The sequence below is a fragment of the Zingiber officinale genome, chromosome 4A, assembly GCF_018446385.1.
Source record: "Zingiber officinale cultivar Zhangliang chromosome 4A, Zo_v1.1, whole genome shotgun sequence".
NCBI classification, from domain to species: Eukaryota; Viridiplantae; Streptophyta; class Magnoliopsida; order Zingiberales; family Zingiberaceae; genus Zingiber; species Zingiber officinale.
The window spans coordinates 101,195,369-101,219,788 of NC_055992.1; the positions used below are offsets into that span (position 1 = coordinate 101,195,369).

The following is a 24,420-nucleotide window of genomic DNA, read 5'->3' on the forward strand; positions in this document are numbered from 1 at the left end:
TTAAATATAAAATTAAAAAAAAAAATTCATCTCAACAAAATAAATTTTATATAAAATAAATTAATATTATTTTTTAAAAAAATATTAAAAATTTACTTAAGGCCTTTAACCAGTTAAGACTGTCATGCAGTCTTTCCCAGGCTCTCGAGTATCTGTCTGACGAAGCTCCTACAAGATTGAAGAAATAAGGTAGCTGGTAGATAATGAATTGAAAAATAGATATCTAAATTTAATAAAGAATCTTTTTTATTTTAAATTATGTAGATAGAAAATTTGGGATGAATACTCTAAGAATCAAATTAATAAGACGGGGCTTTCAACCATTTTTTTTAATTAATTATTTTAACTTTGAATAATTTGAAATATACGGAGATAATTTTAAATTTTTTGTATATTAAAAAAATTGACATGTCATTTGAGGCCGGCCGGAGTACTAAAAGAATAATAAATCAAGAAGTGAAATCTTAGATACTAATCTAATTAAACATAATAATAATAAATTCGTTTTTTCGATGCATGAACAATTTATAAAATACCACCTATAATACTTTTAGTCTAGTTTCAATAGACAGGGTTTTCAAAATTAAAATTAATAAAATTTTATTTATATTAATAATATCTTTTAATTAAATAATTAAATAATTTTATCAATTAAAAAAATTCTTATTAAAATTCAAAATATAAAAAATTAAGTAATAATTTTGCAATTCAAAATGTCAGAAAATTAATTTTATATAAAGATTTGTTTTTAAAAAAATTGGTATTTAATTTTTTTGTAAAAAAATAATAAGATTCTAAATATTTTTTATTAAAATTTAATTTTAAAAATGATTGAGACAACCAGGAGGAAGATAACGAATTTTGATAAACCGTAAGAAATCATTTGTTTGCGATATGGAAACTGGTGTGATGATATCGATGGGAGAAATCATTTGTTAGACCCCACTCAGGCAACCTGCAATAACGTCCACGAGCAGTACTGAAGGTGGTGTTACTACTAAAGAATAAGTCACTCAATATTACATGTCGATAGGTTCTAAATGTCTCATCATTTTTAAGCTTACAAAATAGACCTACTTGGAGTATCATTTTCTGAGAGTTGCCACTCTTCTCCAACAAAATAACTCACCATATAAAATTTGTCATATTGATTTAACTTACATGCCCTTGCACAGATTCAAATCAATCAGGTCTAGTTTACATATATAGCACCCCAAATTTGCTGCTTACTCAGAGCAAAAAAACAATTGATTTTTGTCCTGTTCCTTTGGAGCCATATTTGTGAACGTACACAACGATCACACAATTGAGTTGTGTGGATGTTCCCATCCACCAAACCATTGTTTCTTCGTCAAAAAAGATTACATTTCCATTGGAGAGATCAGGTTCAAGGATTCTGTAGATGTGTTGAAGCACTTGGTCCTATTGGCGATCCATACTACATTTCCTTCTCCAAGTGGGAGATTGTCATGCCAGATTCCTATGCATCGGTTCGCTGAAATGTTAACATAATCGAAGAAGCCCACCTGGAACAGTCTCGTGTTGATATTAATAAGTGAGCTGCTTCGGATCATTGTATCTCCTGCACAAAAGTCAATAAATAAATGAATAAAATCCGGCCTTATAAATATTAATTTATCATTTTTATATATTTTGAATGGTTAATACTGGACCATTTTAACTGTAACACACTATAATTCAGGAAATTATTCAAGTATGATTTTGTCCCGTCTTCATCTAGTATGTATTAAAAAGATACATCAACGCAACAAAGATGATGATGATGGAGCAAGTAAGAATCAAATTTTGACTCTACTTAGAATCACTTCATAAACTAGATCAAATATAAACCTGATGTTAAACATTCGGTTAAATTTTATATACATAAATAGGCATTAACTTCAAACATAAACATGAAGTGAACTTTCCTACTATCTAGGCTCCAACTCTGATATTGAAACATCATTTTCAGAAATTTTCAATAGAATTTCATTGCTTCCTCTAGAGTTCCCTCTCCTTGGAATGCCATTTGATTCACCGGTAGTATTAAGGTTGCTAAGAAATGATGGTGCTGAAGGAATAGGAAGGTTGACAAAGTGGCTGTTGAGCATAAGAACAACATTGGCCATGGTGGGTCTTTGAGTTGGATCTTCTTGCACGCATAGTAACCCTATATGTATGCACCTTAATATTTGGGGAGCATCACATTGTTTAACTAGATCTTGATCAATCACTTGCAGGGCACTTCCTTGGGTCCAATGGCGCCAAACCATCTAAAATGAGATGATAGCATGTGTAGTTAAGAACTTTACTTCATTTGAATAAAATGTGTATCAAATTCTTATCACTCAATCAAATGGATGATTAATATAATACTTACATAAGTAACAAGTTCAATTGGATATTCAATTCCTCGGTGACCACTATTCTTCTGACTCATTAGAATCTCCAAGACTAGCACACCATAGCTATACACATCTGATTTAATTGAGAAGAGCCCATGCATGGCATATTCCGGTGCCATATATCCACTGTCATTAACAAGAAAAATATATTGAGATTTTCTCTATTTTTCAATGGTTCTTGTTCATTTGAAGTGTTAAATTTGGTCAACAATGATAAATAGAATATTTACGTACAATGTTCCGGCAATTCTTTTAGTGTTTCCTTGGGTTTCATCTGCACCAAAAAGCTTCGCAAGACCAAAATCCGAAATTTTAGGATCCATGTTTGCATCTAATAAAATGTTACTAGCTTTTAAGTCCCGATGAATGATCTTTAGTGGTGAATCTTCATGAAGATAAAGAAGTCCTCGACTGATGCCCTCAATGATCTTAAATCTTGTTGTCCAATCCAACTGCTTCCTCTTTGAATTATCTGCAACATCCATATGTACTATTTGGTTACTAATTTTGAAGATCATGGTGTGTACAATAGAGGAATGGAATCTTATACACAATCAATCTTAAAACATATATTCAAGAATGGAATTGAACAAGTACATTACTAAGTATTGTATTAGATTAGCAAACTACTAGATAATCAATTCCATGGATTGAGGATGTTGTCATGAAAAACGGAGATTGAAACTATACCAAACAAAAACTTGTCAAGACTTGTATTAGCAAGGTAACTATAAACGAGTAGTTTCTCCTCTGATTCTAAGCAACAACCCAATAGCTTCACGAGGTTTCTGTGTCGAAGTTTTGCAACTAGAAACACTTCATTTTTCAACTCATCTAGTCCTTGTCCTGAGCTTCTTGAAAGTCTTTTTACTGCTACATGCTCTCCGTTTGCCAACGTTCCCTGTTTTCAAATGTCACCAGAATTATTACTCATTTATCAGAATCATCCACAGTTATATACAACATTGCCCTAATCTTCGGATTGACCTTATAAACAGGCCCAAATCCTCCTTCTCCTAGTTTGTTTCCATCAGAGAAGTTGTCCGTAGCTATCCTAATAGCCACTAGATCAAACAATAGAGATTCTGCACCTCTTATTTCATGTTGATCTTTATGATCTGTTCAAAAGATATTTTTCGTAGTAAAGAATAAGCAGGTATATATATATGTTCAAACACCATAAAATAATAGTTCAGTAGCCATACTGGATGTTGCTGCAAGTAGGTTCCCTTTTCGTATCGTTGCTTTTGTTCTTCGATGGTAAATAAAAATTGCACAAAGGAATAACAGTGCTGCAGCAATAGAGATGACAATAAATAGAAGTCTTCTCCCCGTGCAATTTTTTCCTAAGCAAACATGAAAAATAGATACACATTTAATTGGATGTCTCAAAGAGAAATTGTAACATGGAAAGCATATTTCTTATTTTATTTGTCTTGCAAAAGAAAAAAAAAACTGCCTTTTTAGTGCTAAATGGTTAGTGAATAAACAAGTTAATGGATAAATTAGTGAAAAAAAGATAGATGTTTGATTAATCGTACTTGGATGATCCAGCAGATGCTCTCCTGCGAGCCGAACGTATAAATCATTTCCTCCAACGACAAAAGCCCTGAGATCCAGAAGATCACCAGGCCAAGTTATGCATGATCCATCATCCCCGCTGATCAGCGCATACGCCACGCAGGAGCAATCATTCAAGCACCAAGTCTTGCATTCATCGAGACTCATGTTTCCTCGTGCTGTAGCGTTCTCAGTGTCGGGCACCTTCACGTTGGGCACCTTGGAAAACTGGTTGTTCGACGAGCATTTCAAAGGCTTCTTCCTCTCGCACCACCCGGCCTCGCTACTTCCGTTCTCGACAATCTTTATGAACCCGTCCAAGCAATCGCAGTTGACGGTATAGTAGTTCCAGGTGCACACACTATTGCGGCCGCAGTGATTGTACATATCACAGTCGTCCTCCGGAACCTTCCAAAGAAGTTGCCACTCTCCCTTGCCACCACTGTCTAGACGCCAACTCTGGAGGGTTCCATTGGCACACAACACCGACCGTGACAGCAAAGGCGTCGGCGAGTCCGTGTAATTAGCCATAAAGTATATCTCATTCTGGTTGTACACAAACGTGAAACTTATTGACCTCGCCTGGGGTCTGCTCGCCATCATTGGATCGCCGACGAAACCATATCCGTTCCATGGGCCGCCTCGATGGGTTTTGGCGGATCCTTTCAAGATAACAATATCCGGAATAGCTAAAGCAAGAACCACGTGGGTGTAGTCTCCTGGAGAAGGATCCTCGGGGCTCCTCCATGACACTTGCCGCCGTGAAGTATTGGTCCGGAAGTTAAATCCGAGCTTCATGCCTGGGAGATACGTCTGGCTGTCGCCTGGGTGGTCGAAGCTCTGCCATAGATTAATCGAGTTGCTGTCGTTCAGCACGAGATTTCCAGAATCTAAAAGATGCAAGCGTGTATAATTTAGTCCTGTGGATCTCGTTCCCGTCGACCAAACAATTCTGTCTTCCTCAAACAAGATTAGATTTCCATCGGAAGTGAGGTTGAAGGATGCCATGGATGTGTTGATAGACTTGTTTCGATTGGCGATCCATACTACAGTGCCTTCTTGCGGTGTGAGATTGCAGTACCAGATTCCTAGGTATCCCTTCCCTGAACTATTATCTGGATTGAAGAAGCCCAGTTGGAATAACTCTCCTGTCGATCTCAACGTCTGGCCATTCACAAGTGAACTGCTCTGGATCATTGCATTAAGATCTCCTGTATCAAAGTCATAAATACAATAATTTTAGTTAACTGTGGATGAATTTGGATGATATCTTTGAGAACTTAGGTTTATTATTCCCCTAAACTATGTTGATAATCATTTTTTTTTATGAATTTAAACTTTATAAGAGCGTTAAACATCATTTTTATTTTAATTAAAAGTAGTTGAAACACTAGAAACCTCATATTCATGCCAAGCTAGGGATGAGAAAATACCTGAAATTTTGGTATATTATATATATTGTACCGATATTTATTATTTATATTGAAATTTTTATATACTGAAAAGTTTGATACCATACATAACTTTTCTATATGAGTATTGATATAATATTTATCATTTTTTTTGATATTTTGATATACACCAAAATACCTAATGTATATTTTTAAATTAATTATTATTTTATTTAAACTAAAAAGTTACATGGGGCAGACTAAAGTTGACATTAAAAATTGATAATAATCATAATTACATTGAATTGAGATTAAATATAAATTATTTATTATTTTTAAAAGTAGCGTTGGAATATCAGCTAGATAAAAAGTTCTTCCTTTGAATCTTTTCTCAACTCCTCCATAATCTTCATCGTCGACTCAGACGAAAAAACCAAGCCACTCCTACTCCCCACCTTAAGCTTGTCAATGTCACCTCCATCTACGGTTGACTCCCTTCTTTGATCTCTTTCTCCTTTCCTCTTCTCGAAAACTCTACAGAACCCAGTTCTCTTAAAACACTAACCCCAAACCATCTTCTCATCTCCCTTCTTATTTTTCTTCACGATCCCTAACTCGAAGTTGCATACACTCCTCAATTACTTGAAATATTTGTTGAAGTATTCATCGTCTTCACAAAGTCTATTCTAGGATTTCAACAAGAAAGCCAAAGGTTTAATTTCTCTTATCCAACTTTTATTCTAGATTTTTTACTCTCTTTTTTGGATTTAGTATTGTATTTACTTATTATCTTTTGTATCATAAATTCTCTATTTCCACATATAGCGAATCATATAAACATTACCCTTTTTCAAGATGGAATGTATTGTGCCGCCAAATTCATCCCAAACATCAAACGCAATAGAATAATTCGAAACACAGATATTTACGGGTCAAAAAGGAATTAGAAAATCTTCAAAATCAAAGCATCCTATAGCTCCTACATAATCCAAGAATCCATTTATAAAGTTCAAATCCCAACAATCTACGAAAGTACTAGCAAATTAAAAAACCACTTGATAAAGAGGTGTTAAGTCAAGTCCATTCTACAAAGTGAGTGAGAATGATGAAAGTCAAACTATATTGACTAATAGATTATGGGACAAGGAACTGCATTGGTTCCTCATACTTTTAATCAAAAAATATGTGAATTGAAATTGACAAGGTATGTGATTGTTGATGAAGTGCCTTTTAGTGTTGTCAAAGGGAAGGGATTTGTAGATTTATTGTACGAATTACAACCGAGATTCAGAATTCCCGATCGAAAGAAAGTTGCAAGTATGATTTATGATTTATTCTTAGTTGAGAAAGCTAAAATACAAAGTTAGATTAATGATCAAAGGGTAAGTGTCACAACTGATACTTGGACATCCATTCAAAACATCAATTATATGGTAGTGACAGTTCACTTTTTGGATAGTAATTCGAAGTTACATAAAAGAATAATTAACTTCACAAAAATCACTAGTTATGTAGGAGAAGAAATTGGCAAAATGGCTAAGGTTTGTCTCAAGGAGCGGGGGCTAGAAAAAAGTCTTTTCAATTGTAGTTGACAATACTTTCTCTAATGACACTGCAATTGATTACTTGAAAAGAAGAATGAAAAGTGAAAATTCATTATTATTTGAAGGGAAATACTTACACTTGAGGTGTGTCATATTCTTAACTTAATTGTTAAGGATGGTTTGAAAGAGCTTAATGTTTCAATTAAAGGTATAAGAAATGCAGTTGATTTTATTCATTTTCTCCATCAAGATTAAAAAAATTTAGGGAGTTTGTCATACTAGACAAGTTTTCTAATACGTCAATAGTACCTATGGATGTCAAAACAAGGTGGAATGCAACTTATAAAATGCTTGAAGTTGCATTAAAGTATAAAAGGGTGTTCGAAAGGATTGTCGAAGAATGGTTTCTTTTTATGAATTATTTTCGTTAAAAAGATGAAAAGGGAAAAGAATGGATGGGACCTCCAATTATTGATGATTGGGAGAATGCAAAAACTTTTGTACACTTTCTGAAAAGTTTTATGATGGCTAGTCATGCAACCCAATTAATTTATCAATCAATGATTGTACTACAAATTGAGATTAAGAAAAAGAGAATTGATGATTCAAATCCAACTCTTCAAAAGGTAGCATGTGAAATGAAGTTAAAGTTTGACAAATGTTGGGGGAATTGGAATAATATGAACTCTTTGATATTTATTGGGAATATTTTGGACTCAAGGAACAAACTTAGATGATCAAAGTCAGTGTCAAAAAATTTGGAGGTACTCCTACAAGGATCCAAGAGTTCGCTGATAAGGTCAAACAAAACTTAGGAACTTTGTGGACGGAGTACAAGGGAATAAATGATAAATTGAATGTTGAGAGTCAAAGTATACAGATAGAATGTTGTGGTAGATATGGTGGTACTAGTGGTGGTGGTGGTCTTTGTGATGAATTATTTAATGATGTGGAAGTACAAAAAAAAAGAAGAACAACTTCAAGAGATATTCAATGAAGTGGATAATTACCTAGCCGATGAGATTGAAAAATGATCTAATCAATCTTTCAATCTTTTGGAGTGGTGGAGAGGAAGCGAAACTAGGTACTCAATCCTTTCAATTATTGCCAAGGATATTTTTGCAAATCCATGCTCAACCATTGTTAGCGAGTCCGCTTTTAACTTGGGCAAAAGGATTGTGGATCCTTTTAGGACCAGTTTGAGTCCTAAAATGTTAAAGGCATTAGTGTGCACTAGTGATTGGCTAAGAGCGGAGGAGTTTAGTTTTGGAAAGATCCAACAGATGATGACCTTGAATTATATAAGAAAATTGAAGAAATTGAAAAGAGTAAGAGTTTTTTTATTTAATTAAATTTAAATTTAAATAATATTTATCATTGTTAATCTAACATAAATTATAATGTTTCTTTTCACAACCATAAATTCCACTCAAAACTATTCCAGAGCTACTTGTTCTACTTCCACCTCTACTTCGGTCTAACTTGAAGAGTAAAATTATATTTATATTGCTAACTAGATGTCTATGTAGCATGGATGCTCTGGAATATTTTTTTGAGGTATTGGATACAGATACAGATATGATACGGGTAGAAGCTATGTAGCTGCTACTATATAATGTAGTTGCTACAATTGTAGCAGCTACATAACTGCTACAACACAAAGTAGCTGTTATAATTAAAAAGCTATGTAGCTGCTACAACATACTACAACATAAACACGGTTACAATTGTAGCAATTACGTAGCTGAGACAACATAAAGGAGCTACTACAACACAAAGTAGTTGCTACAACATGAAGTAGCTGGTACAATTGTAGCAGTAGCTACACAGCTGCTACAACACAAAGTAGCTTTTATAATTGTAGAAGCTACATAGCTGCTACAACACAAAGTAGTTGCTACAACACACAAAATAGCCGCTACAATTATAAAACTACATAGTTGCGACAATATAGACTTTGTGTTGTAGACTTATAATAGCTATAAGCCCGTAGTTACTACAACGTAGAGTTTGTGTTGTAACAGCTATGTGCTCGCAGTTGCTACAACATGATTAAATAAATTATGATCACGTTGTAGTAGCTATGGTTATGTAGCTGCTACAATAGTCAACATAGAGTTAACATCCGTCGCTATTACAATAGAAAAAAAAATCTGCTATATATAGTGAAAATGGGGCATAGTCGTGCAATGGAAGTCGGGTAGGATATAATTTCTATTGATTTTAAAGTTCTCATCCATGGATACTTTAAAATAATTAACTATCTATTATCCTCATCTTGCATCTATTTCTACAAGTGTGTTATATGCCTACTGCAGTGAAGGAGCAGATGTGAGATGTCACTTCACATTCATTTAAAAAGTGGTTTGATCCTAATACAAATTATAAAGTATTTACTTTTGTGTTTTTTTGGATAAGTAAATTTTGTTGGATAAGAAAAAAATATGTTTTTTGTAATCAATATATACTTTAGTTTATGTTAATTGTTACTGGTGAACTTTCTTTTATAATTCAATATTTTAGTTGTTGTTAATAATTGATCATATTCGACTAAATTTTATTGTTGGTTGTCAATTTGTTAATGCATTGTTATTATGAGTAGGAGTATTATGTGACTTTTGAATTAGTTATATTTCTTAGTGTTAAAGTGATTTCGGTATACCAAAATTTTCGTAATACGAAATCTTTGGTATGACCGATATGTAATTTATATTGTACTGAAAATTCGGTATACTAAAGTTTCGATATACCAAAGTTTTGATAATCTACCGGTATAAATCTTTTTATATTGAAATTTTTGTTATATCATATCGAACCAACCCTATGCCTAACGTGCAATATTGTAATTTTAATATTCTCTTAAATTTGTTATGTTAATTTTTTATCCTATATAATTGTTAAACACTATTAGCTAAAAGAATTTGATCACTACAGATGATTCTAATCGACTGAAATGATTTTTAGCCAACTAACTAATTGAAGTCAAATTAAGCAGGTCAAACTAAGCAGGTTGAGCGAAAAAGCATTTTTTAAATCTTTAATAAAATTAAATGCATAAATTATCAAATAAATAAATTAATCAATCCTACGGTGCTATAATTTATTTCTAGACTAAGATTTCTTTATTAAACGTACCAGAAGCTGAGGACCGGACAAGAAAGGAGAGCGTTACTGCTACTGCTTTTAGGAGCCGAGAAAGAAAGAGCTGCATCTGTCCAATGGAAGCTAAAGCTCTACAATGTTGTATTGGCTTTTAGAGTTCTACAAATCCTAACAAAAAGTCTCAATTCAACGCCTTAAATTCCAAACTGATGGTAGAAGTCCAGTCAATTGTCTTATCGGTGTTAAAAAGATTGAAAAATTGTGTGTATGTAATTAATTTGGAGATTGCAAAATGGCTGACTTAAGTCTACAGTTTGTACATGTGATCTACATAATTTAGAGATGAATCTTAAAGATATTAGAGTGAATGTAATTATCTTTATTATAAAAAATGCACCAAATAAATATTATTGTATTTTAAATTTATTTTCCTTTATTTTGAAGTTTCGACAAACTAAAAGTATTTTCTAAATATATTTGGTTATTTTAAATTTTATAAGATTGCCAAATGTTTTTGAACAATAATGAATAACGTCTAATTGACTATAGATTATTAAATATTTTTAATAAGGAGTATCTGATGTTAGAGGTTTTAAATTTATTTTAAATAGGCACAGTTTGCAGTCTTAATTATATATCAAACATATTCATTTGTATTGATTTTCAACCTTGTGAGATCATTAAATATTTTAACTAAAATTATATATTTAATGATATTGAAGGTCTAATATTTTGATGTTCAATTCTATTAATTTTTATTTTATACGATTGTCAAATATTTTCAACCCAAAAGACTTATTCCATTCCCGATTTAAGCAATAAAAATGGATGAAATGAAGCAAGTCAAGTTAAACAGAGGATTTAAAGAACAAGAGGAATGCATCTTAGGTGAAAGTTCAAAATAAGATGAGTTTTTTTTAATATTTAGTAAAATTAAATATGGACAAGTATTTCTTTCTTAAACATACCTGAAGATGAGGAGTGGCCAAGGACGAAGAGCGTTACTGCTAATAGAGAAAGAAAGAGCTGCTGCATCTGCCCAATGAAAGCTTAAGCTCTTAATGATTTTGAGCTGCTTCCAACTGCAATTTAATCGGTTGTATTGCCTTTTAGAGTTGCTACAAATTTTAGCAAAAGACATAATCTAACATATTTTTTTTTTAATGGACACCTTTAAAATCTGATGGGAACCGGGAACCAGGAAGATAGACAAAGAGATGAGAATGGTTGACTAATTCAACAAAGTGTCAACATCCGATTAGAAAAATAAATGGGAACAATATGAAGTGGACGACCTAGTCGACGACTGAGTCCATGTAACATGGTAGTGAAAACGTGGAATTCGTAATCCCAGTAATATATATATATATATATATATATATATATATATATATATAGATAAAAGAATTTTTTTCTCTTAATTTTATCAAGATTTGAACTCTTACCTTATGATAGTAATTTTATTTCGTACTAGCCAACTCAACTTTACCCAGGGGCACCTAGTCCATGTAACATGATGGCAATAGAAGAATATACTCATTTCAGCGCTCCCGCTAATTCGTCCCAGGGCCAACATAAAAGAGGTAAATCATAGACGACTACTAACTTTTGGAATAATAATTAGCACATAAAAGAGACATTTACTATAATTTTATTAAAATTCGAATCCTAAATCTCATGATGACAACCCAATCTATGTAACATCCACCATGAATAACTAATTTAATTAAAATAATTTTATGAAGAAAAACACATTTTTTTAAAATGTCTTTTCAACAGTTAACCCGTCACCTACTTTTACAAAACTACCCTTATTCTTTTAAATCAAACTATTAAATTTTCTTTCTCTTCTTTTATCTCCTCCTTAAAAGTCTTTTTAGATCAAATTATTCTTATTTTTTTTTAGACTAGAAATAAATTTATTTTACAAAACGAAAAGCCACAAAACACTCTTTCCAATCATTCTAAGTCACCAATCTCTTGCCCTCTTCTTACAAAAAAAAAAAAAAAAAAAAGCTTCTTCTCCTTTAGCTTATGATTTGATGTATCACATTTTCCGTTACTTCTCTCCCCCCTCCCTTTAGATTTTGGCATTTTAGAAACATATATTATGTGTTAATTGTTAGTTTGGTGCTTTAAGTTTTCATCTATTTTGATAGTAGGAATCTTAAATATTTTCTATTATATAATTGTTGAATATTTATTAGTTTTATCATTTAGGATTGATTCTAAGTATCTTTATTACTTGACAAATTATGTCTTGATTTCTTGTAGAACTATTTAATATGTCAAGATATTTTTTCAAGAAAATCAAATGTTCAAGAATCATCATCTTCTAAAAAAAAAGGAATACTGATCAGTCCACTAAAAAAAAAGAATTATGAAACTTGTGTTGAAAAAACTCTCAAGAATCTTCTGATAAACTTCATATTAGTTCTATAAGAATTTAAATCAAATTTTGTACTAAATAAACATGATAGCTGAATGTAAAAAAATAATAATCGATTATTATCTCCAACTATTGATATCTTGAAAAATGCCTTGAACACCACTTGAATGATGCTTAATGTTTTAGAATCTTCTAAATACTCCAAACCTCTTATGTAGATGATGTTATTATTCTTGAAAGGTTGTATATTTAGGGACCCTAAAGGCCAGAGACTCATTACTATCATTGAGTTAATTCTTAAGATTATGACAAATCATGACACAAAAATCATAGCATATTAAAAGATATGATATGCCTATTAAGGTAAGATTTTGATTAATTATGCACATTTAAATCTTACAATATATGAATACTTAATTAAGATAAAAAATGTGCATTAAATAAAATCTTAACAAATTTGAGTTACTTAATAAGGTAAGATTTTTACTAAAAATAAAATCTTTCCAACATTCTCCCACTTGACACATATATATCTTATCATTCACTAAATAAGTGAATAAGATACATGAATCATGATGATAGATTCTCTAAACATGAGTATTATCTTCCATCTATCACAATGCATCATGCTTCTCAACCGATGTTTCTTAATGAATACACCTTATACTTATTCAAGGTCCAACTTTAGTGATATTTCTCAAATTACTGAATGTGTACACAAATATGAGAATACATCATGATTGAGTTTCATTAATTACCAAATTATTTTTACAACTAAAATTAAATAGAAACAAGTTCTATTCTTTTTTACATGATCCCTAAATTTCAACTGTGGCATGCCTTTAGGATCAACAATCATCAATTCAATGCTAATGTTTTCAATAACCACTGTCCTATCTCTAACATATTCTTTTATGACTAGATACTTAATGCCAATATGTTTAGTTTAATTCCTACTTTTATTGTTTTTATCCCCAAAAAAATAACAACTGAATTGCCACAATATATCGTCAATAATCTATAAATAGAATCCATAATTCTAAGCCCTGAAATGAAACTCTTTATCCAAATACTATGTGAGGTCACCTCAAAATAGGATACAAACTCATCCTCCTAGTGAAAGTGACAGTTAACGTCTATTTTGCATTTCTCCAAGACACAACTCCATTAGCTAGCATAAAAATATATCATAAAGTTGATTTTCATGAATCAATATAGCTATCGTAGCTTGAATCAGAGTAGCCAATCACTTCTAATTTTTCAGCACGTCTAAATACAAACATGTAGTCTTTAGTCCCTTGAAGGTATCTCATCACCTTCTTTGCAGCTTTCCAATGGTTTATACTCAGATGACTTTGTGTAGGATCGTTGCGCTAGAGGGGGGTAAATAACGCTCATGATTTTTCAAGTTTTTCGAAAAACATTTGAGAGTAATAATAGGCAGCAAAAATAGAATGTAAAAGCAAATAAACATTAACACAACCAAGTCGTAATTGGTTCGGAGCCTATGATGACTCCTACTCTAAGGCCTATATGTGAGAGTGCTTTCGTTGGGCAATCACTAATCAATCGTAAAGATTACAGATACAATATCAATTTAAGTGCAAGTAATTTGAAATGTCAACAATATTGATGACTCAAAGGTAGGTCTTTAGCGTAGTCATCGTTGAAGTAGCTTTCGGGCATTGTCGAGTCATCTATCGAGCAGCGCGCAGGAGAGAAACTTGTTCATACTGATGTTTGCAAGCTGCTAGTCAAACCCTCTTTTTATATCCCCACCCGAGTGCTTAAATCCCCTCCTGGATGTCTGGAGTGTGCTGACATGGTGAGCTCTTATTGAAACTTTATCCGAGAAGTTTATCGATGTCCATGCACCGAAAACATTGACATGGGTCAACAAGTTGATGAGTTACTATTTGATATAGTCTTTTGGGTTAATATTTGGTGTATTACATTTAATTTCACATGTTTATATTTACTTTTTATCATGTTTATACATGGAGATTGTTTTATCTCAAGTGTATATTGTTTTATCTTAATTCATGATATTAATCTCACAATTTAAATTTAGTTTTGTAGGGCACTTGAGTTGATTCAATTGGTACATGATCAAGGCCAACAAGTGATCCATTCCACAAATGGAGAAGATCATACCCAATCTAGTTCAACCTATTCCTACTTATTCATCTTAACCCAAGTCAAACCCACCTCAACAAAACCCTAATGTTGCATTTGAATCTAACTTAAACCCCCAAATAAACTTGGTTCAAAATCTGATATAAAAACCCAGATTTCATGGATGAACAGTGGCTTGCGCTACTATTCATCCGCGATCTTCTTCATTGCACGACGCAACCCACCATCTTCTTCCTCCAGATTTTATTCTCAGTAAGTTTCATTGACGACGAGGTTCCCAGCTACTGGTGTCCAGGTTCCAGCCATCTAAGCTCGCTTTAAGGTGTTCCTGTGTTGACAATTCTGGTTCGACGACTCTATTTCCGCCCTAATCAGTGGTGTTCCTTCAATTCATTGGCTCTGCCTCACAGCAGTGATCATCGGCGGCGTTCCTTTGGTATCACTCGATCCCTTCCGACAACCTTACATCCACCACTAGTGCCACATTGGATCAGAGTTTCTAGAATCACAGAATTGCAGATCCCCTGAGTTTGGCAGCTCCGATCTTCATCAGCTTCACTTGGAGAGTTGTCCTATGGTTTTGGCAAAGGTCAAGTTGAGTATAGTGTTTGTGAGCTTCTTCTCCGATTGCCGAAGTGAGGTTTCACCAAGCTTCCTTGTGTAACAGTAAGGAGAGACTTGATTGAGAAGTGGTTTGGTGTGGAGATGGTTTAGATTTCATTTTTTTAGCATTCTTTTTATTGTTGGTCGATTTGGATTTCAATGTGTCATTTGGATTCAGTAATCATAGTTCTTTTTAGCTTAATTGTTTGAATTCAAGTGTAGTGGATACTTAGTTTCAATTGAGTTCCAAGTAGTTGTTCATCTTGCTTTAGCTTAGATTTTGGTTCTATTGAGTAGTTTAGTTTTCTTTAGCTAGGATTTAATTCTTGCTTTATATAATTCATTTGTGTCTTGCTATTTCATACCTTAGTTTAATTGTGTTGATGGTGAAACTCATAGCGTAGAGTGACAATACGTTGTGAATTAATTATTGGTACTTAGTTAGATTTCATTCATGCATTAAATTCATTTCTTACTATTTTGCTTTTACATTGGTTAGATTTAGAATTAAAATCAAACAACCCCCATTTTAATAAAGAAAAACCTCAAAATAGTTCTAAGTCTAAGATAAACATCCGATTGTTAGTTCCTCAAGAGATTCGACCCTGGGCTCTTTATTATGACATCATTGTGAAGTTAAGGGGTTTATTGGAATTACATTGTTAATTTGATAAGTATACTCATGACGCTCAATTTAGACTCTTATCAAATTTTGGCGCCATTGCCGGGGAACATCGGTGTTTGGTGATCTTAGAATTATTTTACTAAATTGTTTGGTGCCTTGATACGTATTTGTTTTATATATCCATGTGTTTGATATTTTAAGCTTCCTGTGTCTGGCAATATTGTTGGTTTCATTGTTTCAGGAAAGACCAGGATATGTATTTAGTAGCCATGGATCCATTTGAGGCTTTGATGATGGAGGGAGCTAAACATGATAATATTGATCACATGAAGAAGATGCTCACTACCATTAAGTGTACTCCACTTCCTTATTGACTCCTATTATTGAACCGTATTCGACCACCTGAAATTCAGGGGAGTTTGTTCCATTCCATCTTTAATTTGTCATTGAAGATACCATGTCTTTATTTTGTTGCATGAATAATCTCTTGGTTTACTTTAGCACTCTTTTTGGTTTTCATAAATAAAATGTACCCCTTGGCATTTCTTTATATCATTTTAGAGATGTTGAAAGCTAGTTAAATTTGATTGTTAAGTAATGTACGTAGATTATATGCACTTTTATGCATGTTTTAACACACATCTACTTGTATTTTATTAGCATAATCTATGTTTATTGTATCCTATTTCATTATGATGTTATATTTCCACTTATTTTGTTTAGAGATATACTCTTTGATTATTTTGATTGATAGGATGTGATTTGGAGTGAAAATGGAGCAAAAAATGTACATTGGAGTAACTTATGAAAATCTAGCTCAAGCTTTGTGAAACCACATGGCCGTGTGGTCTTGCCCATGCAAATTAAGTTCTGGCCATGTGAACTCACACGACCGTGCCATACTCCAAAAGAGAAGCAGCACACAGCCATGTAAATATACATGACCGTGTGACTCTACATGGCCGTGTGGTCGGACTAGAGGAGGAGCAGTACGTGGCCGTGTGATCCCACATTGCCGTGCCACCCATTCAGAGACAAAGACGAACACGACTGTGTGAAACCACACGGTCGTGTCACCTGACCAAAGGCTAAGAAGAAATTTGTTGTGTGGAGGAGAAGCTGAGGTCGTGTCACCCATCCAGCAACAAGTAGAGTATAACCATGTGATCCCACACGATCGTGCAACTCTAACAGAGAAGGAGCAGAACACGACCGTGTGAATCAACATGGCCGTGTCACTAAGGCCGAGACCAAGAAGGCTCCGGCCGTGTGGATACCACACGGACGTGGCACGGGCCTTGTGAAGCCCGTACCCAACCCTATTTAAGGGGGTTTTCTCCCTTTTTGGAGGATCTTTGGCTTGGGGATCACCCCCATTCCTTGGAGAAGGGTTCCCCCCTTGGAAGAACCCTAGATCTTCCATCTTTGCTAATCCGTCCACCTCCAGAGTAAGGGAATGCCTCCAAAGACACTACGCTTCAAGGATAATCACTCTCCTCTCTCTATTTCTATGTATTGAGTTGTATTTTGCTTCTTTCTTCATCTCTAGTTGTATCTCCCTTGCTACGAAATAAATTTCTAGATTTAGGATGTAGGAAGTAGCTATGATGTGATTGTGGATGTATGAATTATGTATTCGGATATTTTCTTGTGCTATGAAGTGTTTATATCATGTTCTATTTGTATTGTGCCTTATATGTGTTCGATGAAATGTATGTGAGGTCAATTCATGTAGATGTATGGTTTTGATCACCATGTAGAGGAAGAACATTGGATTGCATAATTATGGGGCGTTATGATAGAAGATATTCCTTACTTTCTACGGTGTTTCCTTGAAACAGGGATCAATTCTCTACTAGGGAGGTTAATTAGAGTTTGGAGGGTTCTCCCAAATTAATGTTAGGAAATGACTTGTATAATCTAGGAACATATAACCGGAGGGCCCTGTGACAGAGCATAACCCTTTAACGAAACTTCCTAAGTTACCTCTTATACTTAATTGTATTAATCGACCATTAGAAAGTAAATCAGGTAACTCTAGAATTGAATGACCGAGGGACCCTAGTGATAGGAGTATCCCATTAACAGACTTTCTAGAGATACTTCTTTACTTAATAGCAGTATAACTTGGGTAGACTCTCTGGTGCAACCTATTCGGGGTTGTGCTAAGCTTTAATTAGGATCCCTACATAAGTGTAAGCATGAAGTTAAGTAGATGAATAATGCATAGATACATTAACTAGTATCATAACGAAATTGAAATCCTATAATCTATTCACTTTCACTCACTTACACTCTTTCTCCCTCTATCTACTCTCTCTTTCCTTCTCCCTCTCTTCAACCTCTCTTCTAGCATTTGTGAACCATCCTTCGATTGTTTAGATAATTCATTGTACGAAGTTAATTAGTACTTAATGAATAGTCCCTATGAGTTTGATATCTTTTGCATTGCTGACGACGTAATCGTGCACTTATGCACTACAAGAAAAACCTTCATAGACATCGGTGGAACAACAACGGTTTTAAGCAAAAACCGATGTCTTTGAGTATTTTACACCGATTTTTCTAAAAACTGGTGTCTATGAGCGCAGATTTTCGTTCATAGACATCGGTTTTTTAGTTGGTGTCTATGAGCGCCTTTTTTTGTTAATAGACATCGGTTTTAACAGCGGTTTTTAAAACCCAGTGTTAATAAACAAAAAAAAATAATTTAATTTTTTCACCGGCCAAAATTTACAACACTTCACAAAATTCCCTCCAAACCTAAACCAATATCGTGCCCCTTCTCTCAGCCTAAACCTAAACCTCAGCCTCATCTCCCTCTTCCACTTCCGCCGCCTCGCCCTCGGAGATCTCGCCGTCGCCGTCCCCTTCGTCTGCAAGTCCTGGTACCGCGCCTCCCTCGACCCTAGCTGCTGGCGCCGCCTCAACTTCCGCTCCCTCGGATTCACGCCCTGTAGCCCTTTCTCCCGCGCCTTTGCGCTCCGCTACTGCCTCCACTCCCCCCTCTCCTTCTCCGCCTTCCTCCGTTTCACCCTCCACCGCTCCCGTGGCATCGTCGACCAACTCGCCTTCCCCCTTTCCTCTGCCGTCTCCATCCATGACCTCGCCTATGCCTCTGTCAAGTGAGTCTACGCCTCCTTCTGGTTTCGTCGCCCTCATTGCTCACTACTTGTTCGACGAATTTGCTCATCGATTATTAGCGCAGATGCCTGAGATTGAAGGCGCTGGCTTTGCCGGACAACCTGATGCTGGAGGACGACCTTCGAATCCCGGAGCTGGTGCGGTGGTGGAAGGATCTGGAGCATCTGGAGATGGAGATAGTTGGCATCTTCGCCCCACCCATCCTCTCTTCCTCGCGCTCCTGCAATCTATCCTTTGCTATCCCCATCTCCCTCCCCAAACCTTTGTCTTTCGCCACCTCTTCCCTCCCACGCCTTCACTCACCTCCCTCACGAAACCCGGGGCCTTTCCGTGCCCAAGTTAGTGTCTCCGCTGCTCAGAAGACGAAAGATAGGTTGCCAGCCAACCTCATTGTGACGGAGACCAAAGGGCCTCACTCCACTGTCTGTACCTTTCCTTTTTCTACCTTCTAAATCGTTTTTACTTCTAATTGATCTGATAGTCAAGTGGAAGTGGTAGTCTTGCTTCAAGGCTATAATTTTCTTACTTTCTACCTATCTTCTTGTATAATTTGGAAATATGTTTGTTTGTTCATCTGGCAATTGAAATGAAGAGGCAATCTTGCTTCAAGGCTATAGCTTTCTTGATATCTCTCTTCCCCTTGCTTGAGTGCATTCAATCGATTGTTAGTCCTACAAGTTCACGAGAATCAATTTGTCCAGGAAGTATGGTTATGTCAATTCCCTGATAGCTCATCTTATTTGCAGATTAGGTTAAGCGTAGAAGTTCCTCCAGCAATAAGCCAAGAATGTTACGGAGAAGTCTTAGATGAATTTTCTAAGAAGGCAAAGGTATTATTTTCAGTATGCAGTCATTTAAGGGGTCTATTACTGTTACAGGATGAATAAGAATTCATCTGTAGGATAATTTTGTACTTAAATTATTTTCCATTTTCTGTTTTGATCATTATCACTCTATAGTAATCAGAAAAATTTGAATATGCTACCTAACTTTTACTAAGCCCTCTGGGCTCTGACATATACTAATCTATATTTCTTCTTTCTTTCTTTGGAATGTCAAGGAATTCAATATTGTTCTCCCCTTTTATCTTTTCATCCGATCCAAGTTTGTTGATAGTTATGTTTTCCAGTACCTGTTATTTACTTATTTCCACTTAAAGCATGATTGGAATTGCTTGTACTGGGGTTTAGTCATTTCTATGCTGAACTAAAGTTGAGGGAAGACCATGCTAAGTAAAAATGGCCTTTTAAATGTCACTGGAAGCTTCTTCTCTTTTTCTACCTTCTGTCTCTAGTACTAGATTCTAATTCCTTTATCTACCTTTTCTTCTTGAATACTCATTATTGAAGTAGTATGTTGTGATGCCATGCAATTCCTGATAAAAAACCTTATTCATACAGGTTCCTGGCTTTCGGCAGGGAAAGAAAGTTCCAGAAAATATTCTTCTAAACTACATTGGTAGACAGAACATTCAACAAGCTGTAGTTGAGGCAACTTTGAAAAAAACTCTTCCACATGCTATGTCTTCCGTACGTGAACATAACATTAGCTTGCCAACTTGTAGTAGAAGGCAGTCATTTATCCATCCAATATTATGACAAATTTCTGTTGAAATAACGGGTAGAGATTGTTGTCATACTTTTTTATTAATCCACTAGCATAAATCTTTTAATTGGTAGAAATTACCTTCAATGTCATTATTGTTTTAAGTGCCAATCCCTAGAAGTGGCAATGGGCATGGGATGAGCGAGATGTGGCCAGCCCGCATTCCATGCCTAATATCACGTCGGCTTAGAAATGAATGGGCTGGGTTAGGTTAATCTAGTCTTGAGTTGGCGCGACAAGTAGGTTTGGAAAGTTTAGCGTGCATGACATGCAAGACTAAAGCTAGTATGGTGCACTTTACACCTTACAACAACAACCAAACCTTATCCCACTAGGTGTGGTCGACTATATGGATCATTTTACGCTAGCTCTATCTCCTACTATATATGGATCGTTTAATTGGTTTTGAAGGACATCTATTGCAAATGCTCTTTTCGTGAAAACCTCTTCTTTTTTTTTTCCTGAAACTTGTCTCTTCTTCTCACTTCAAATCTTTATGGTTCTTGATGGTTTCTTGAGATTATCCTGTAGTTTTGCCTTTCTTTCTTTAATTTCAATGACAAAGAGAATAGCCAGTCTGATGACTTGGTATCGTTCTTAGCATCTTTAGAATTGTGACATCGCTGCGTTTCCTCTATAAAGAAATGTCGTTTTGTTTTGTGTAGGATATTCTCGGATGTTGCTGGGGATGTAACTATTTATGTGGATGGCCAATCGTTCCTATTGCACAAGGTATACATTCTTAAACTGGCTCTGCAGACATATCTTGATATTGTTTTTCATAACTTCCTTTTCAATTTTTGCATATTGTTGTCCAAGTTCCCTCTGGTTTCACGAAGTGGAAAAATCTGGAAAATGGTAGTTGAATCCAGGGAGCCAGACCTTTCCAGATTAGAGCTTCATGAGGAGATATGACTTGTGTGTGTGAACAATTTTTATCTTCTTTGAATTTTTATATATGACTTGCGTGTCTAGCAGGGCTGGATAGAAGATATCATGTGTGAACAATTTGAATACCACTGCTTTATATGTTAATAAATTTGAAGAAATATAACCACGGCTGGCTATACATAGTATAATCTCATCATGGTCTAAGGCCTTCATCAAAAAATGGTTCAGCATCAAAATCAAAGGTCAGGAGAGCCATGTCGACGAGATTGATAGCAAAGGTATGCCTGGTTTCTTCTTCTTGTTCAATTCCAGAAACCCTAGTCGACGAGAATAAAGTGCACTTGTTTGCCTGCTTTTCTCTATAGTCGTCTTCATCTTGTCGACAAGATGATTTATTTGTCTGTTTGCTGGAGAAAATGATACAACAGTTAGAGGAGTCTGATGTAGCTTGTTGGCACTTGTTTGCCTGCTTTTCTCTCATCTTTTTTCTATTCCTAGCTTTCAAAGCATTTGTCTATCTTAGACTTGTTTGTTTGACAAAATCAATATGATTTTCTTCCTTTATAAAGAACCAAGGACAATAAAAATTGTCACAAACAATTTGGTGAGGAGATCATGGCCTCCGTGAAAGCATGTGCTCCATACTTCTATATGATTGTGTCCCAGTTCGCGTATGCTGGATCCAGCATCCTCGGCAAGCTTGCATTAGGACAAGGACTAAGTGCACTTGTCTTCGTAGTGTACAGGCACCTTATTGCCATGCTCATCTTGGCTCCTCTTGCTTATGTGCTCGAAAGGTTCAAGGAGCATGTCTCATTAGAATTGTTGAGAATAAGATATATGACTACAAATTGAATGTTTTTAAACTCATCTCATGGTTGTAGGAATCGAAGACCCAGCTTCTCATTTGGTGTCATGCTAAAAATATTCATTCTTGCTATGTTGGGTATAACAATTCAGCAAAATGTATACTACGTTGGACTCCATCTCATTTCTCCAACTGTTGCCAGTGCCTTGGGCAATGTCATTCCTGCTTTTACTTTCTTATTGGCAATTGTACTGAGGTTGATTCAGATATTAATTCCAAGTAATTTTACAGTGAATTTAGTTCATTCAAATATCATTCTATATTTGGTCTTTTTTTGCTCAGGATGGAAAAGCTCAACTTGAAGACTGTAAGAGGGAGGGCCAAGCTTGCAGGGGCCATCTTCTGCATCACTGGTTCCCTGATCTTCACATTTTGGAAAGGTCATTTTGTTGGGGGCCTTTGTTACTTCACCTATGATCCAACTTCATTTCGAAAGTCCTGAGAAAGGCGATGCCTGGCTTAAAGGCTCTGCTCTTATGCTATTCGGCTATTTTGCATGTAGTGTATCACTTGTTCTTCAGGTATTGCGTCAATGGTGTCCCTTGTGTTGTCACATGTATCGCTTTTGATGTAAAAAGAATGTTTGGGTATTTTATGGATATTGTTGTAAGAAGATTATTTATATAATTTGTGAATATTTGTGTATTTTATGGATATTATTGAATGAAGAATATTTGTACAATTTGTGAATATTTGTGTATTTTTTTTGTTATTATCGGTTTTAAAATCAAATCTGTGCTGTTAAAATATATACATATTACATCGGTTTTCCACCGATGTAAAACCGGTGTTATAAAGTAATATTACATCGGTTTTACACCGTTGATGAAACGATGTTGTTAAGTAATACTACACCGGTTAATAACCGATTCGAAGACCGATGTCGTTAAGTGATACTACACCGGTTTTAACCCGATGTCTAAAATGACAGACTTTTAACATCGGCTTCATAGACATCGGTCGAAAATCAAATAGACACCGGTGGAAAACCGATGTCTATGAGCGATTTTGTTGTAGTGATGGTTCATAATAAGTTTTTGGCATCGTTGCCAAGGACTATTTTTTATTAACATTATTCGATTATCGTATTAGTTACTCTAGATATGTTAATAGTTTTTCTTACTTGTTTGTTTTTATTTCTACACCTTTCTTTCTTGCAATTTAAATTTTACATTTACTTTTTGTTATTAGTTTAAAGTTCAATTTTTCCTTTTCTTAGTTTCTACTTTTTCTTTCTTGCTCTTAAATCTGTATTTTTGTTTTTTTCTCTCATAATTTTTTTAGATATCCATGAGCACTAACATGTCAAGCAGGCCTTTGAGAGAATTTTCTGCACCCATTTCTATAAGATTTATGTCTCCCATTATGCAACCTCATATTGAATTAAAAAGTTTCCAACTAGACCCAGAATTAATCACCATGATACAAGGTTATAAATTTGGAGGAGAAATATCAGAAAACCCATACTTCCACCTTGAAGAATTCCTAGAGCTTTACGATATCGTGAACTGTGAAGGAGTGTCTGTAGATGCAGTTTGATTGATGACATTTCTTTTCAGTATCAAGGATAAAGCAAGGATTTAGTTATATTCCCTCCGTCCTCAAAGCATTACGAGTTGGGAACAATTGGAGCAGCAATTTCTTAATCACCTTTTCCCTCTAAGTAGAACTGTTTACATGAGGAATTGCATCACAAATTTTGCTCAGGCAGATGGAGAATCCCTATTTGAAGCATGAGATAGATTCAAGAGTCTACAAAGATAGTGCCTTCATCATGGCTTGGAAAGTGGCTGACTCTACATATATTCTATAGGGAATTTCTTTCTCAGATAAGTTTTTATTAGATTCATTAGCTGGAGGTTCTTTATGAACAAAAGTGTGGATGAAGCATATACATTAATTGATCGAGTAACATTGAATCTCCAAGAATGGTCAAATAGAAATTGGATGGAATTTCACCTGAGAACTTTAGAAGTGAAAGTCATAAAGGTAAAAGAGTCTGTCATACAAAATATAGTTCAACCTTATAAGATTTTGAAAAATCACAAGTCACAGAATGAGGGATTCAATTAGTTGGAGGCAAGGATTGATAACATAGTTCAAAATGGTTCAAGCATGACCTCCTGTTATGCAACCACAAGTGCACGGTTTCATCGC

At 34.8% G+C, this 24,420-nt stretch overlaps 3 protein-coding genes and 1 non-coding gene across 8 annotated transcripts; 2 read left to right on the plus strand and 2 right to left on the minus strand.

The window, feature by feature from the left end:
• Positions 1-1,036: 1,036 nt before the first annotated feature.
• On the minus strand, positions 1,037-11,154 carry LOC121970360 (G-type lectin S-receptor-like serine/threonine-protein kinase SD1-1). 5 transcript variants are annotated; one of them, XM_042521041.1, is made up of 9 exons: positions 10,036-10,151; positions 3,947-5,176; positions 3,611-3,751; positions 3,393-3,523; positions 3,096-3,306; positions 2,640-2,877; positions 2,381-2,531; positions 2,185-2,273; positions 1,037-1,582 (listed from the first exon to the last, which is right to left on the minus strand). In XM_042521041.1, exons 1-9 carry the CDS (start codon positions 10,109-10,111, stop codon positions 1,549-1,551), a joined length of 2,301 nt encoding a protein of 766 aa, XP_042376975.1. In that variant the 5' UTR covers positions 10,112-10,151; the 3' UTR covers positions 1,037-1,548. The 5 variants fall into 5 exon arrangements, with proteins under 5 accessions (XP_042376975.1, XP_042376976.1, XP_042376974.1 ...); XM_042521042.1 differs by lacking the exon at positions 2,185-2,273; XM_042521040.1 differs by lacking the exons at positions 1,037-1,582; positions 10,036-10,151 and adding an exon at positions 10,971-11,154 and having other exon boundaries at positions 1,836-2,273.
• A 6,057-nt stretch (positions 11,155-17,211) lies between these two features.
• On the plus strand, positions 17,212-19,351 carry LOC121972553 (F-box/LRR-repeat protein At3g48880-like). Its single transcript, XM_042524206.1, has 3 exons — positions 17,212-17,267; positions 18,566-18,880; positions 18,964-19,351. Exons 1-3 carry the CDS (start codon positions 17,212-17,214, stop codon positions 19,349-19,351), a joined length of 759 nt encoding a protein of 252 aa, XP_042380140.1.
• A 2,809-nt stretch (positions 19,352-22,160) lies between these two features.
• On the plus strand, positions 22,161-22,746 carry LOC121970362 (WAT1-related protein At2g40900-like). The gene is made up of 2 exons (XM_042521044.1): positions 22,161-22,459; positions 22,546-22,746. Exons 1-2 carry the CDS (start codon positions 22,251-22,253, stop codon positions 22,703-22,705), a joined length of 369 nt encoding a protein of 122 aa, XP_042376978.1. The 5' UTR covers positions 22,161-22,250; the 3' UTR covers positions 22,706-22,746.
• A 1,192-nt stretch (positions 22,747-23,938) lies between these two features.
• Positions 23,939-24,044, minus strand: LOC121973928. The gene has a single exon (XR_006109832.1). It is a non-coding gene; the product is annotated as a small nucleolar RNA R71 (small nucleolar RNA).
• Positions 24,045-24,420: the final 376 nt, after the last annotated feature.